The 16460-nt window shown below is 40.8% G+C and overlaps 1 protein-coding gene across 7 annotated transcripts in view; it reads left to right on the plus strand.

Annotated features, from left to right (window-relative positions):
- The window catches only part of SH3BP2 (SH3 domain binding protein 2), a 65795-nt gene that overhangs the window by 38331 nt on the left and 11004 nt on the right, over nt 1–16460 (plus strand). For 6 of the 7 annotated variants that reach the window (XM_030564772.1, XM_030564775.1, XM_030564776.1 and 3 more), the window contains 4 exons: nt 8876–9015; nt 10471–10573; nt 15312–15429; nt 15992–16062. In XM_030564772.1, coding sequence (XP_030420632.1) covers nt 8880–9015; nt 10471–10573; nt 15312–15429; nt 15992–16062 — 428 coding nt within the window. In that variant the 5' untranslated portion in view covers nt 8876–8879. Of the gene's footprint in view, nt 1–1741; nt 1809–8875; nt 9016–10470; nt 10574–15311; nt 15430–15991; nt 16063–16460 lie in introns of all 7 variants that reach the window. The other variant, XM_030564774.1, reaches the window with a different exon arrangement.

Below are 16460 nucleotides of genomic sequence, written 5' to 3' on the forward strand. Positions count from 1 at the left end.
CTCCTTCCCTGCGGTTTGCTGGGTGGCTCCGGGAACGCGAGAGCAAACCGCGGCGAAGCTGGTCTCCTTTCCCGGTTTGCTCTCGCGTTCCCCGAACCCCCCTTGAAGCCGCCCAACAGCGCTGCAGTGTGGCCACATCTAACACCACTTGCAGCGCTGGTTGCTGTAAGTGTGGCCACTCTGCAGCGCTGGCCCTATACAGCTGTATTAATACAGCTGTAACAACCAGCGCTGCAAAATTTTAGATGTAGACATGGCCTCTGAGTACTTTCCCCAAGCCTAAAGAAGATCTCTGTGTAACTTGAATAGGGTGACCAGATGGCAAGTGTAACAAATTGGGATGGGGGTGAGGGGTTATAGGAGCCTATATAAGAAAAAGACCCAAAAATCAGGACTGTCCCTATGAAATTGGGACATCTGGTCACCCTAAGCTTGAAAGCTTGTGTCTCTCTTCAACAGAAGATTTACCTCAGTCACCGTGTCTCTCATGTGTGCTGTTATGGCTTTCACAAGTGTTGGCACAAACACACTGTAGCAATACTTTTTTGTCCAAATAACTTCTCAAGTAATCCATCACAGCAACTGCAGCTATGTTCAAATTACCTGTGATAGAGACTCAGACTAACCTAACCCATTAACAATCTATCTAGAACCTGTCGTGGAAAACGATCCCTCACTCTTACAGACCTTGGGAGGCAGGCCGTCCTTGTTTACAGACAGCTCCCCAACCTGAAGCAAATACTTATCAGCAACTACACACCACACAACAGAAACACTAACCCAGGAACCAATCCCTGGAACAAACCCCGTTGCTTACTCTGTCCCTATATCTACTCTAGCAACACCATCAGAGGACCCAACCACATGAGCTATGCCATCAGGGGCTCATTCACCTGCACATCCATTAATGTGATATATGCCATCATGTGCCAGTAATGCTCCTCTACCATGTACATTGGCCAAACCGGACAGTCTCTACATAAAAAAATAAATGGACACAAATCAGACATCAGGAATGGTAACATACAAAAGCCAGTAGGAGAACACTTCACTCTCCCTGGACATTCAGTAACAGATTTAAAAGTAGCCATACTTCAGCCAAAAAAACGTAAAAAACAGACGTCAAAGAGAAACTGCAGAGCTACAATAAATTTGCAAATTTAACAACATTAATTTGGGCTTGAATAGGGACTGGGAGTGGCTGGCTCACTACAAAAGCAATATTCCCTGTCTTGGTATTGACACCTCATCATCAGTTATTGGGAGTGGACCACATCCACCCTGACTGAATTGGCCTTGTTAACACTGGTTCTCCACTTGTAAGGTAACTCTCTTCTCTTCATGTGTCAATATATTTATGCCTGCGTCTGTAATTTTCACTCCATGCATCTGAAGAAATGGTTTTTTTTTTTCCCACGAAAGCTTATGCTTAGATAAATTTGTTAGTCTTTAAAGGTGCCACCGGACTCCTTATTGTTTTTGTGGATACAGACTAACACGGCTACCCCTCTGATACATTAATACTCAGTTCGTTTACTAAAACATTGCAAACTCTATTTCTAATTGGCCTCTTGCAAAAAAGGAAACCCTCCGCATATGTTAAGTACTTGCTCTAGGTAGAGTATGAATAGGCTTTGTGGTATGCTGGAGAGTAATGTGACCACACTGTGCTGTGTTTCAAAGAAAACTCTTCAGTATTGAAGGCAGTCCTATAAATTACTGTTCCTGTGTTCTTCCCCAGCATACTATAGAGCGCACAGTCTTCCTAGCTGAAATGGGATTGTCCTGGAAAGTCCCTGAGGAACCAGGTAGGACAGGGACAAGGCACTTCCTGGTGTGCTTTGATTGTCTTTGGATCAGTCTCAGTACTACTTCAGTTGAGGGCGGGGGTGTGTTCAGTGGCCACTCTGTTTTCATTTTCTGGGGGGAGGGGAGCAGGGTGGGTTGTTTTCTTGGCTTGGTGAGAGTGACGAAAATTAGGCAAAAAAATTCATCTGTTTCTTAAAAACAAACACTTGTTACTGTTACAAGGAACTCTCAGAATGAGCTGGGGAAAATTCTCTGAGTAGCCTCAGCAAGAGGCCCCATTCTTATTCTGGTTATACTTGGTGTACAGCTGAAGTAGTTCCATTGACTTTATTGGATTTTGTCCTTACACCACTGTAACGTAAGCTGCAGTGTGTACCTGGCCTCCATTGGTGTAAGTGATGTCTATTGGGTGCAAATAAGCCACCTTCCTGAGCAACGTAAATTACACCAATCTAAGCGCTGGTGTGGACAGCGCTATATTGGTGAGAGAGCTTCTCCCGCCGACACAGCTACCGCCGCTCACGGGGGCTGGAGTAATTAAGTTGACGGGAGAACTGTCTCCTGTCAGCTTAGAGCATCTGCACTAGCAGTGCACCTAAGGTGACCAGACAGCAAGTGTAAAAAATTGGGATGGGGGTGGGGGGTAATAGGAGCCTATATAAGAAAAAGACCCAGAAATCGGGACTGTCCCTATAAAATTGGAACATCTGATCACCCTAAGCGCACCTCAGATCAGAACCTGGCTCAGAGTTTCTTGTCTTGGCCTGCTGTCTCAGGTATTTAGATGTGTAACCATAATCTAAAAAATGAGGTGGCATTCCCTGTCTGTTAGTGATCTGAGAGCTTAATGTGCTCAGATTATAAATCATACAATGACTTACTGCAATAACTGCCAACTCCAGCTGGGATTTGAAAATCAATCTGTTCTTTATCTCTTCTGTATCTGCAGTAATAAAGATCCTGCAATCAATTTTTCTGACAGTGTGTCCATGAAATCTGATGCAGAATAGAATGTAGTGCTCTCTTCTTCGTAAATTTTTTTGGCTCAGTGGTATTATCAAGAGTAGTATTAGAAAAATGTGGTTTTCCCCCTCCCCCCAATAAAGTAAGCAGGTGTGATCTGAAGATATATGTGGGGCTTTAAATTGGTCAGTTACATTGGTGAGACTTCATTAAAGTCAGTGAGTTTATTCCAGTTACATTAGTGTAACAGAGAACAGACACTGTCCTGTTAAATAGAAAGATTCCATTTTTACTTAATCTTTTTTTTAACATAAATAACCAAATCTCAAGAAATTTCATCAGTTTGACTTCAGATGATTTCAATGTATATTTTGACCGACGTGTTTGTCATTTAAAAAAAAAAAAAAAGTCAGTTCCGGATTTCCCCTTCACACCCTTCATTTTAAGGAAATCACTCCCATGATGACACTAGAGTGTTGCAACATTTGGGTTTCTACAGCCAACTGAAAAATGAGCTCACTTTCCCTCATGCCTGTTTTTCAGCTTCTGTGATATGGACAAAAACATTTGACACAGTTTTTTGATTTCAGTTTGCAGGAATAACTTCTGTGCATAGTGCATCTCTGGCTCATTAGATCTCAAAGATTGCAGTGGGACAAGTTGTCATGGTATAATCCCCACTCTGAACCTTAGTGTTCAAAAGATGGGGTACCAGCATGAATTCCTCTAAGCTCAATCCCAGCTTAGAACCTGTAGCGCTGCCACCAACCAGGAATTCCAGTGCCTGGTACACTCTGGTCCCCCCAAAACCTTGCCCGGGGACCCCCAAGACCCAGACCCTCTGGATCTCAACACAAGGAAAGTAAACCCTTTCCCCCACCGTTGCCTCTCCCAGGCTTCCCCTCCCTGGGTTACCCTGGAAGATCACTGTGTGATTCAAACTCCTTGAATCACAAAACAGAGAGGACAATTCACCTTCCTCCCTCCTTCTCTTTCCCCCTCCCAGACTCTTCCTGAGAGAAAGTAATCCTGGCACAGAGAGAAATCAGCCTCTCTCTCCCTCTTCCCTCCTTTCTCCCCACCAATTCCCTGGTGAATCCAGATCCAGTCCCCTGGGGTCTCACCAGAATAAAAAAACAATTAGGTTCTTAAACAAGAAAAGCTTTTAATTAAAGGAAGAAAAAACAGTAAAAATTATCTTTGTAAATTTTAAAAAAATGGAATAGGTACAGGGTCTTTCAACTATAGACACTGGGAACATCCTCCCAGCCTAAGTATACAAGTACAAATTAAAATCTTTTCAGCAAAATACCAATTTGAACTCCTCCCAGCCAAATACACATTTACAAATAAAGAAAACAACCATAAGCCTAACTTGCTTTATCTACCTAGTACTCACTAGTCTGAACTTATAAGAGCCTGTATTGGAGCGATTGGAGAGAAACCTGGTTGCACATCTGGTCACTCTGAGCCCCCAGAGTGAACCACAACCAAAACTAACAGCACAGCACAAAAACTTCCCTCCCTCAAGATTTGAAAGTATCCTGTTCTCTGATTGGTCCTCTGGTCAGGTGACAGCCAGGCTTACTGAACTTGTTAACACTTTACAGTTAGAGAGATATAAAGTACTTCTGTGCTATTAACTTTTCTTATCTGTTTATGACACAAGTCATCTTATGATGAGGGACCAGTGAACTGGGTAATGGGTGGGGGAGAGGCTTCAATGGAAGGTGGAGCAGATAACAGCATATGTGCAGAAGAGGAACTATTTCAGTGAGAGTGGGAAAGTATTTGGGGCAAGTGTGGGAGTTCCCGTTGTACTAGTGGAACCTATAGATAGAGGGCTAATGGTGGTGTTAGAGTTAATCCATCATGGCTCCATCTGTTGTCTTGGGTTTGAGAATAAAAACATGGCAACCCTCAGCCCTCCATCTCTCAAACCCTTCCTAAAAATAGAGGGTAAAAACTAACCTCCATTCCTGAGCCCTAGGCTGCTTAGGAAACTAGCACTGAATTTAGCAGGCAGACAGTGCAAGTATGCACAAATGCATAATACTTTGTAAAAACGTTCTCATCCAGGGCAAGTTTAATTGCTCTTGAGGGAGAAGTAAAATATTACTGGCTTTTCCGCCATCGTCAGCACAGCTGGCAAGTAGGTTGGATCCTGCTCTGGTAAATTTTTAATGACCATTTCTCAGGGCAACATAAAGTGGTATCACTCAGTGGGGAGAGTGGGTTATGTTGAATGTGACCTGGTCAAATCAAATCCACAATGTAGTACTCTGTGTGACATTTGAGTGCCTTGCTTCACCACTGGGGGCTGCCACAGGCTTTGGCACGCAAGTTAATACATCACTGCTTCAGAGAAAGCAGGACATACGCAGGGGAGATGGGGCCTCTGTGGAAGTACAGGGAGGAAAGGTCAGAGAGAGAACAAGTGGAGCAGCATGGACTGGTGACCTGAGTAAGAGCAAGGGACTCTGGGAACAGTGAGCTGAGTAGATTGGGGAGTTTAAGGCTGAGATAGAATTAGTGAGAACAGAGAGGGAACAGTGTACTGAGGGAGACTATTAGGAATACAGAGATACTGAGTGGATGGAATAAATGAGTGATTGGGGGAGTTCCCTGGGGAAGAGTTCATTACTGAGGTTAGATACCTCATAGATACCTAAAATATAGCCAGGTAGCCATGGATGGGGACAAGAGCTGGTAAGATATTTGGTTCCATTCAGAGGGCCTGAGAACCTCGTGGTATAAGGCACCTTGTGCAGTTTTGTCTTGCTCTCTTTTGACAAGGAAGCTAGTAGGGTACTAATTACTTGTGGTGCAGCTCACGCCTATGGTTTCAGAGTCACTGCTGTTACTTCAAACACTGGTTCCTCTTTTGTTTCAGAATAATTGTGATTTTATGAAACAAACATGGACCAAATTCTTAGTGGCTCTGTTTGATCAGAAAACTAGTATGGAAAGAAAAAAGTACCCACTGTACATGCGGTGGGAAAAAAGAAGCATGTATTGTACTACTGCAATGAATCATTCAGCGAAAACGGGACTCCTTGCTCTTTTCACAATGAGTACTTTGAGTCACCAGGTTAGGCTGAAGGGAGTTGAATTAGTGAAATTATAAATGTGAGAAGCAGGTTCCTAGGTTATAGACTCATAGACTCTAGGACTGGAAGGGACCTCGAGAGGTCATCGAGTCCAGTCCCCTGCCCTCATGGCAGGACCAAATACTGTCTAGACCATCCCTAATAGACATTTATCTAACCTACTCTTAAATATCTCCAGAGATGGAGATTCCACAACTTCCCTAGGCAATCTATTCCAGTGTTTAACTACCTTGACAATTAGGAACTTTTTCCTAATGTCCAACCTAAATCTCCCTTGCTGCAGTTTAAGCCCATTGCTTCTTGTTCTATCATTGGAGGTTAAGGTGAACAAGTTTTCTCCCTCCTCCTGATGACACCCTTTTAGATACCTGAAAACTGCTATCATGTCCCCTCTCAGTCTTCTCTTTTCCAAACTAAACAAACCCAATTCCTTCAGCTTTCTTTCATAGGTCATGTTCTCAAGACCTTTAATCATTCTTGTTGCTCTTCTCTGGACCCTCTCCAATTTCTCCACATCTTTCTTGAAATGCGGTGCCCAGAACTGGACACAATACTCCAGTTGAGGCCTAACCAGCGCAGAGTAAAGCGGAAGAATGACTTCTCGTGTCTTGTTTACAACACACCTGTTAATGCATCCCAGAATCACGTTTGCTTTTTTTGCAACAGTATCACACTGTTGACTCATATTAAGCTTGTGGTCCACTATGACCCCTAGATCTCTTTCTGCCATACTCCTTCCCAGACAGTCTCTTCCCATTCTGTATGTGTGAAACTGATTGTTCCTTCCTAAGTGGAGCACTCTGCATTTATCTTTATTGAACTTCATCCTGTTTACCTCAGACCATTTCTCCAATTTGTCCAGATCATTTTGAATTTTGACCCTGTCCTCCAAAGCAGTTGCAATCCCTCCCAGTTTGGTATCGTCCGCAAACTTAATAAGCGTACTTTCTATGCCAACATCTAAATCGTTGATGAAGATATTGAACAGAGCCGGTCCCAAAACAGACCCCTGCGGAACCTCACTTGTTATACCTTTCCAGCAGGATTGGGAGCCATTAATAACTACTCTCTGAGTACGGTTATCCAGCCAGTTATGCACCCACCTTATAGTAGCCCCATCTAAATTGTACTTTCCTAGTTTATCTATAAGAATATCATGCGAGACCGTATCAAATGCCTTACTAAAGTCTAGGTATATCACATCCACCGCTTCTCCCTTATCCACAAGGCTCATTATCCTATCAAAGAATGGTATCAGATTAGTTTGACACGATTTGTTCTTTACAAATCCATGCTGGCTATTCCCTATCACCTTACCACCTTCCAGGTGTTTGCAGATGATTTATTTAATTACCTGCTCCATTATCTTCCCTGGCACAGAAGTTAAACTAACTGGTCTGTAGTTTCCTGGGTTGTTTTTATTTCCCTTTTTATAGATGGGCACTATATTTGCCCTTTTCCAGTCTTCTGGAATCTCCCCCGTCTCCCATGATTTCCCAAAGATAATAGCTAGACACTCAGATACCTCCTCTATTAACTCCTTGAGTATTCTAGGATGCATTTCATCAGGCCCTGATGACTTGCAGGCATCTAACTTTTCTAAGTGATTTTTTACTTGCTCTTTTTTTATTTTATCTTCTAAACCTACCCTCTTCCTGTAAGCATTCACTATATTAGACATTCCTTCAGACTTCTCAGTGAAGACCGAAACAAAGCATTCACTATATTAGACATTCCTTCAGACTTCTCAGTGAAGACCGAAATAAAGAAGTCATTAAGCATCTCTTCCATTTCCAAGTCTCCCGTTACTGTTTCCCCCTCCTCACTGAGCAGTGGGCCTACCCTGTTCTTGGTCTTCCTCTTGCTTCTAATGTATTGATAAAAAGATTGAGAGTGTTAGCATTTTTTTGTGGAAAAGATGGAGTAAACAGGATCCTTTACATTTTTAGTTCTTTCTGCCCCGAGTCCAACATCTGTTCAAGTCACAAACAGCTTGAAATCAACTAATAATAGCTGAGGAACTTCAGCAGTTCATGAGCCCTGCTCTTTCCATTTGAGGTCCTCTGTTCAAGTCTTGGGAATAATACAGCATTGTATGTGAAGGTCAAAGTTTCTATTCATTTCATGGAGGGTGTTCTCAGTACTAGATAATTACGGGATTTATCCAAGCCCTACACAATGCCTTTTATTGCCAGTTGAAGAAAGAAGGATCTCTTTGTGATTATAACCAGGCTGATAAAACTAGTTATTAAGGAACTAAGACTCTGTAGCCTGTAAACTATATAAGAAGGGAGAGCAGAAAGAACTGTAATTGCTAGGATACTCAGTGCAGCGTGGCAGCAATAATTAACGTATGCTGCCATTAAATGAAACGTCAAGGGAGGGTGAATTTGAGTTTGATTATATCCTCACTGTATTGCATGTGACACTAAAATCAATGTTATGTAATACACGCTCTGGTTTATAACAGTACAAAGCACTATGATAAATAAGAAGTGAGGTTCACTCCATATTTGAATCACAGTGTCACTTCTTTGTATATTGGGGGTAGATCTTAACCCTTGTGGCAGCAAGGCTATATACATTATTACTGGAGGTAACAGGATATTAGGCAAAAGACAGTGGATAACTCTGCAAGACTTATATTTGGGCCTCTGGGTGTGTGTGGTTTGTTTTTTTTGTTTTTTTTTTTTCATGGAAATGTTTTCACTATATGTTGCTACAATGTGAAGTTAAACATCTTCTCTGGATCACTGTCATTACCTCAGTGATGTATACAAAAATAAACGGGGACTTTCTGCACCATATATTTTTTTTATACACTGCAAACTTCCTGAAATCTCTGAGACACTAGTTTATGCCACATACTTGGCTGCTATACTGTTAGTTATTTCCTTAAACATGTTTTCCAAACAAGCTTCCTTTCTGAAAGTTCATTTCTTAAAGCAAAATATACATACAATGCAAAACACATTTTTCATTCTAAATTGCAGAACAATGGCCACAGAAGAGCAGCACTGGCCAGTCCCAATGAAGGCAATTGGAGCACAGAACCTACTGACAATGCCTGGGGGAGTTACTAAGTCAGGATACCTGCACAAAAAAGGAGGCACCCAGCTGCAGATCTTAAAATGTAAGTTGTGGAGGATATTAACTGGATTGCAAACGATTGCTTTAAATGCTTGCATTTGTGGACAGTGAGAGGCAGGCAGTTAGGCTATGTCTTCACTACCCGCCGTATCAGTGGGTAGCAATTGATTTCTCAGGGATCGATATATCGCGTCTCATCTAGACGTGATATGTTGATCCCCGAACGAGCTCCTGTCGACTCCGGAACTCCACCAATGCGAACGACGGTAGCGGAGTCGACAGGGGGAGCCGCAGACGTCGATCCCGCGCCGTGAGGACAGTAGGTAACTCGATCTAAGATACTTCGACTTCACGAAGTGGTAGCTGAAGTTGCGTATCTTAGATCGATTCCCCCCCCAGTGTAGACCAGCCCTTAGTGTTACTGTGTTTTATAATGAAGCTTCCCCTTTCATGTGTTTTGTTCGTATTGGATTTAATTTTACAGTAATATCTTGCTGAATTAATTAAACATTCTAAAGATGATGCTTGCTTGTTTTGGAACATTAAAATTTTTAGAGAGGGGGTGGGGTGAGGGATGTGCATTTTTTCTTCCCTCTAGTTTGTTGGATTTGGGCGTCAGTGCCTCCAAAAATAAGATAGAGAAAATGAATCTACTTTTTCTCCAGTGTACTTGGAATACCTCATTTATTTCAAACATTTTGATCCATTATTTTCGAAACAAAGTTCTAGTCAACTTCTTGTCCAGATTGGAATGTATGAAATCTATTATTTTGAACTCCCCCAAGCCCCCAACCTAAAGATTTAGAGTAAACATATTTTTTCATATCAGTAATTGCTCCTGGAATCCACATACCTTTTAAGGTAAGAAATTCAAGGCTGTGTGTTTCGTTTCTTAATGTTTCTAGGAAATACATAAAATATATTTTCATCGTAACAGATATGAAAAAATGCTGCTTTTGATGTAGGAGGGAGGAACACTGGAATTTAATTTTTGTTTTTTGTTTTTTTTTAACCACTCAGTTTTATTGCCAACTTCTCTAATTATTTACAGCCAAGGGAGGATTCATTCTGGTTTTGGGGTCAGTGTGAACATGTTTTGAGTTTAGTTTCAGTCTAGAAGTGTGGCTTTTTTCAGAGATTGGGTATTGCTGGTCTTTGGTTATGTTTCTTGGATGTGGTTTCGGCTGCAGTGTCATGCTAGCGCTTTCCTCCACTAGAGAAATGCTGGTATAGGTCAGCCTTACATCCTTTGAAGACCTCCCCACTCCCTTTCAGAGTAGCTGTCTCTCAAACGAAAAGAACTGACATCACACTGCATTCTGATAGGCTTCTGAGTTGACTGCAGTATCATGTGACTTGTCATTCAGCTAATTGATGATTTTTTTATAATGATCTATTAAACTATCCCGAACTGCGTAATTTGGACAGAATTGTTTGAAAGTGCTTAGTATTTCACTCACTTTGAGTTTATTTTTTTCCTCCCACCTTCTCTTTCAAGGGCCACTGAGATTTGTGATTATCCATGAGGGATGTATTTACTACTTTAAGACTAGCACATCTGCATCTCCACAGGGTGCTTTCTCTTTAAATGGTTATAACAGGTGAGTGGTACAAAATATTTATATTATACACAGACACTATTTAATGATGAAAGCATGACTTTTACTTAAGTTCAAGAAACACTGACTCAGGAAAAAGTAACTTTCTGGATTGCAGATTTTGTTAATTATAGTTTCCTTAAGGAACATTTAATGCACCCACAGTGACATTTCACTAAGGATTGTTCCATTCACTCCATACAAATAAGATGGTGATCAGACAGTTTGGAAAGGGATCTTGGGGTTGCCTTTTCAAGCTGAAAACTGTTGGCATTATGTTATCTGAATAGACTGTTTTGTCAACATAAATACCCTTAGAGGCATAGGCTATGTGCCAAAGGTACATGCTCTTATAAATACATATTCAGTACAGATGGTTACAGTAATACTGCTGGTGTCTGTGTTTAATTCAGGGAGGAAAACCTACATTAACTCCATAGTACAGGCAGACTTCTCACTGTTGCTGTTGGTGTTACACCATATTGCAATGTGAGATCTCTGCTCCAATAGGTAATATGTTTTTCCTTACTAGAAGATCGTATTCCTTTCACCTTTTACCATTTCTTCAGAGAAACTGTCAAAATGCTAACAAATAGGATCAACTTGATTTCTGATTTATACTGATAGATGTGACCTTCTTGTTTTTGGCAGATGTTATCACAGTCCCCATGTTTTCTAATTATCTTAATCATCATCTGAAAATAATAGAAATACTTTTGGAGTTAACTGATTCAGCAGTGCCAGCCAATGTTGCCTCCTTATAGAGGGCATGCTATGAGGGAAACAATACAAAACCACCCATATGAACATAAACAAGAGAATATGCATGAAAAAATCTATAACCCATCTAGCTATGTATGTGATATGTACATTAAATATTTGTTTTTAAAATTGGTGATGACAAATCTAATTGACACATTCTTTCAAGCTGTACAGTACTGTCAAAATTTGATATATCTTTACAGAGTATATATGAGTCGTATTAATAAATCAAAACTGATTTAGAAAAACAGCACTATAGTTACTGCCAATACAAGACCAAACTGGATACAGATTCTGGAGTACATTGCCATGTTAGTCCCAACCACTGAAATCAAGATCTGCTCTAGGAATTATTTTGGGGAAGTTTTATGGCTTGTGTTATACAGGAGGTCAGATTGAATTATCACAATGGTTCCTTCTGGCCTTGGAATCTACAGATGTATGAATTGTATTATTTTTCTACTGATTCTTCACTCTAATGCCACATACGCATTCTCATACTTATTTGTAGGGGATTTTCAGTCTTAAAGTACTGGTAATGTGTGACAGTTCTTCAACAGTGCACAGCAGTGCTAAACAACTCTTAAGGGAAAATAGAAGAAAACACCTTATCCAATTAAAAGTGCACAGAGAATTTATATAAACAGAATAAAGTTAACTGAGTTGAAATTTGGCCATGATATTAGGGTTAACAACCCTGTTCATGTGAAATATAGCCTTGGAACTGTCATTGACATGGGTGATGTATTGATTTATATATTTATATTATACCACATCTCAAATTAGGACCATATTGTGCTTGGTGTTGTATAAACCCAGACGTAAGCACTGTCCCTGCCCCAAATATTCAATAAAAAGCTTACAGTCTAAGAAAATGTGTGCAGCTCTCATTCATATCTATGGGAGTTGCACGTGCTTGTCTGAAAAGAGGATCTTGGTCTTTGAGTAGACCTTGGTTTTATATCTCATGTTCAACAGTCCTGTGTCTAAAAGAAAAGAGGAGCATTGGGTTCAAGTGACTCAGAAGGAAGAGTGATGTCACTTGACTCACCAACACCAGTCCTAAAGCACCGTGGGTATTTTGTACAGTGACTTCCTTATGACTTTTATTAGTAACAGAACATGTTCCTGTTGCATTGTTAACCTTTTCTGTGCAAATTCCATGTCAGCAAACTGTAGCCTAGAGTTTAAAATTAGACAGGGAATTTAGAAGGATCTATGGCCAGATATGCAAAAGTGTTCTGCAGTCCTCAATGGCAGCTGCTGTGCGTTGGCTAGATTTAAAAAAATAAATAAATAAACTTTGCTGCCTAAATGAGAGCAGAGTTCAACAGCCAACTGGTTCAAGGTCTTCTAATGAGTTAGCGACTCTAGGAAAGGGTGTTCTTTAGAAGGAAAATAGCATTGAAAAGAGGTGGGGGAACAAAAAAAATAATTCCTAATAAGAGCCATGAACTGTGATGGTGGTCATAAGCCTAGTTCCCTTTAGCTTTTGTGAATACAAGTATTTTTTTCAGACTACCAAAAATCTTAGCACTGAGAGCCCCAAGCCTCTTTTTCTCTCCCCAAAATCCCATGTTGTGAATTTGTAAGTGATTTCCATGTGAGGTCTGTCTGAGTTGTGCGCCTGAGAGTAAGGTCTTACCTGATGAGGAGAGGAAAACAGAAACAACTCTATCTAACCGAGCTCCTCAAAGAAGCTGAATGACACATGTCATTAAGCATCAGTTGTTTTAAAAGGACTGTCTTGCACTAAAATGAGTGGAAAGGCAGAATAAGGCCTAAAGTTATTATTAGTTCTCCTTTATGTTCATGAAAAAAGAACAGGAGTACTTGTGGCACCTTAGAGACTAACAAATTTACAGCTCACTTCTTCAGATGCATAGAATGGAGCACACAGACAGGAGATATTTATACATACAGAGAAATTGAACATGTGGAAGTATGCATACCAACAGGAAGAGTCTAATCAATTGAGATGAGTTCCATCATCTCAAGCATTGGCACCTTAACAGCATGATTGTCTGGCTATGTGGACTCTCTCCTCAGGCCCTATGCTACCAGCATTCCCAGCTATCTTCGAGACACCACTGACTTCCTGAGGAAACTACAATCCATCGCTGATCTTCCAGAAAACATCATCCTGGCCATTATGGATGTGGAAGCCCTCTGCACCAACATTCCACACAAAGATGGACTACAAGCCATCAGGAATAGTATCCCCGATAATATCACGGCTAACCTGGTGGCTGAACTTTGTGACTTTGTCCTCACCCACAACTATTTCACATTTGGGGACAATATATACCTTCAAGTCAGTGGCACTGCTATGGGTACCCGCATGGCCCCACAGTATGCCAACATCTTTATGGCTGACTTAGAACAACGCTTCCTTAGCTCTCGTTCCCTAACGCCCCTACTCTACTTGCACTTCATTGATGACATCTTCATCATCTGAACTCATGGAAAAGAAGCCATCGAGGAATTCCACCGTGATTTTAACAATTTCCATCCCTCCATCAACCTCAGCCTAGACCAGTCCACACAAGCAGTCCATTTCCTAGACCCTACTGTGCTAATAAGCGATGGTCACATAAACACCACCGTATACCGGAAACCCACTGACCGCTATACTTACCTACATGCCTCCAGCCTCCATCCAGGGCACACCACACGCTCCATTGTCTACAGCCAAGCTCTAAGATACAACCATATTTGCTCCAATCCCTCAGACAGAGATGAAACACCTACAAGATCTCTATCAAGCATTCTTAAAACTACAATACCCACCTGCTGAAGTGAAAAAAGAGAATTGACAGAGCCAGAAGAGTACCCAGAAGCCACCTCTACAGAACAGGCCCAACAAAGAAAATAACAGAACGCCACTAGCCATCACGTACAGCCCCCAACTAAAACCTCTCCAGCGCATCATCAAAGATCATCAGCCTATCCTTAAAGATGATCCCTTACTCTCACAGATCTTGGGAGACAGGCCAGTCCTCGCTTAAGACAGCCTCCCAACCTGAAGCAAATCCTCACCAGCAACCGCACACCATACAACATAAACACTAACCCAGGAACCTATCCTTGCAACAAAGCCCGATGCCAGCTCTGTCCACATATTTATTCAAGTGACACCATCATAGGACCTAATCACATCAGCCACGCCATCAGGGGCTCATTCACCTGCACATCTACCAACGTGATATATGCCATCATGTGCCAGCAATGCCCCTCTGCCGTGTACATTGGCCAAACCGGACAGTCTCTACGCAAAAGAATAAATGGACACAAATCTGACATCAGGTATCATAACATTCAAAAACCAGTGGGAGAACACTTCAACCTCTCTAACCACTCAGTGACAGACTTGAAGGTGGCAATTTTGCAACAAAAAAACTTCAAAAACAGACTCCAAAGAGAGACTCCAGAATTCGAATTAATATGCAAATTAGATACAATTAACTCAGGCCTAAACAGAGACTGGGAATGGTTGGGTCATTACACTAATTGAATCTATTTCCCTATGTTAAGTTCTCCTCACACCTTCTATGGGTCATCTTAATTATCACTTCAAAAGTTTAAAAGCAGTGTCATGAATTTCCCTTGTGAGGACACCTGAAATGAGGAGCTCAACCACACAAATGCCTCCTGCCATGATATAAAATTGGGGTACACTAATATAACAAAATTAAAAATCTATAATGAACAAGTTTGTTACAAATGTAGCAGGTATCCTTTTTGGCGATTTTGCCCTTTCTCTTTGGCTAGCATCCTTCATTAGTACTACTCTTTCCTCCATTTTCACTAGATAAATACTGCAGATGGCACTATGGGTATTAGATTTTCTTTAGGCTTTTGGCGAAGTTAATTTGAAGGGCCATTTTGTAGCTGAGCATTAGGACCCTACATTTACCTGCACAACAGAAATAACTGCATTGACTAGGCTTTTTATGCTGTTGCTTGTTCTGTTTCTCAGGGTTATGCGGGCAGCGGAGGAGACAACATCAAACAACGTGTTTCCTTTCAAATTAGTTCATATTAGCAAGAAGCACAGGACCTGGTTTTTTTCTGCCTCTTCTGAAGATGAAAGAAAGGTGAATAACTTCCCATGACCCAAGAATATATTTCAAGAGATAGGAGGGAAAATGAATGGTTTCATAGGAATTTAGCAATTGGGTGCCTAATTCTCTTACTGTGATTTGGGCACCTAACTCCTTGGCCTCGTTTGAAAAGCCCAAGTTCTCACTATTGTGCCAATCCAAATATTGGTACAGCATTTCATGTATTCATATCCTGATTTTTGGTTCAAGAAATAAACACTAAAAGTTTTTATAAACATGGAAAATGACTTTGTAAAATCCTTTCCCCATATAAAATGGGAATATTAAATTACCTGGCTTTCTAAGTAGCAGTTTGAGATCTGTAGACCAAAAGTTCAGTAAATGGTAAGTAACATCATTTTTAGACTGCTATAATACTTTATATGTTCAAAGCACAGGAACTAACAAATCCTTGCAACACCCTTGTGAGTAAGTAAACATTATTATGCAGTCAACCCATAACTGCTAGCACCTCCAGCCTTTCAGAGGGCAGACACTTTATACATTTCTTTTGTAAAAGCAGTAGAGTAAGTTTATATGAAATTGTTTCTTTTAGAACTGGATGGTCTCACTGAGGCGTGAAATAGATTATTACCATGACAAGAAGGAAACAGTAACAGATTTAAGGTATGTACCTGCTAATTCTAGAGTCACTTTCTTGATTCTTGCACTTTATCAAAAATTTCTTAGTAAAGAGCAAGGCCCTTGTTTTTATTAGGCATTGCTGCATTCAGCATTTAAATCCCATTGAGGAGATTTAGACTCCTAAAGTCCTAAATCTTTTTTGAAAATGAGATTTGGGCTCCTAAATCAGTTGGCCTTGTGATGCTGAGCGCAGTAACACCTAAAAAAAACCAAAACACCTTTAAACCTCTGGGCCCATATGTTTTATAAAGTTGCTTCCCATTCTTTGTACCTGATGACAAAACATGATTTTTTTTTTGTTTTATTACCATTAAACAATAGCAAGTACAGTAATTCCTAACTGTCTGACTTTTACTACACAGGTTGTGACATCACAGCAA

Source organism: Gopherus evgoodei, chromosome 5 (genome assembly GCF_007399415.2).
Source record: "Gopherus evgoodei ecotype Sinaloan lineage chromosome 5, rGopEvg1_v1.p, whole genome shotgun sequence".
NCBI classification, from domain to species: domain Eukaryota; kingdom Metazoa; phylum Chordata; order Testudines; family Testudinidae; genus Gopherus; species Gopherus evgoodei.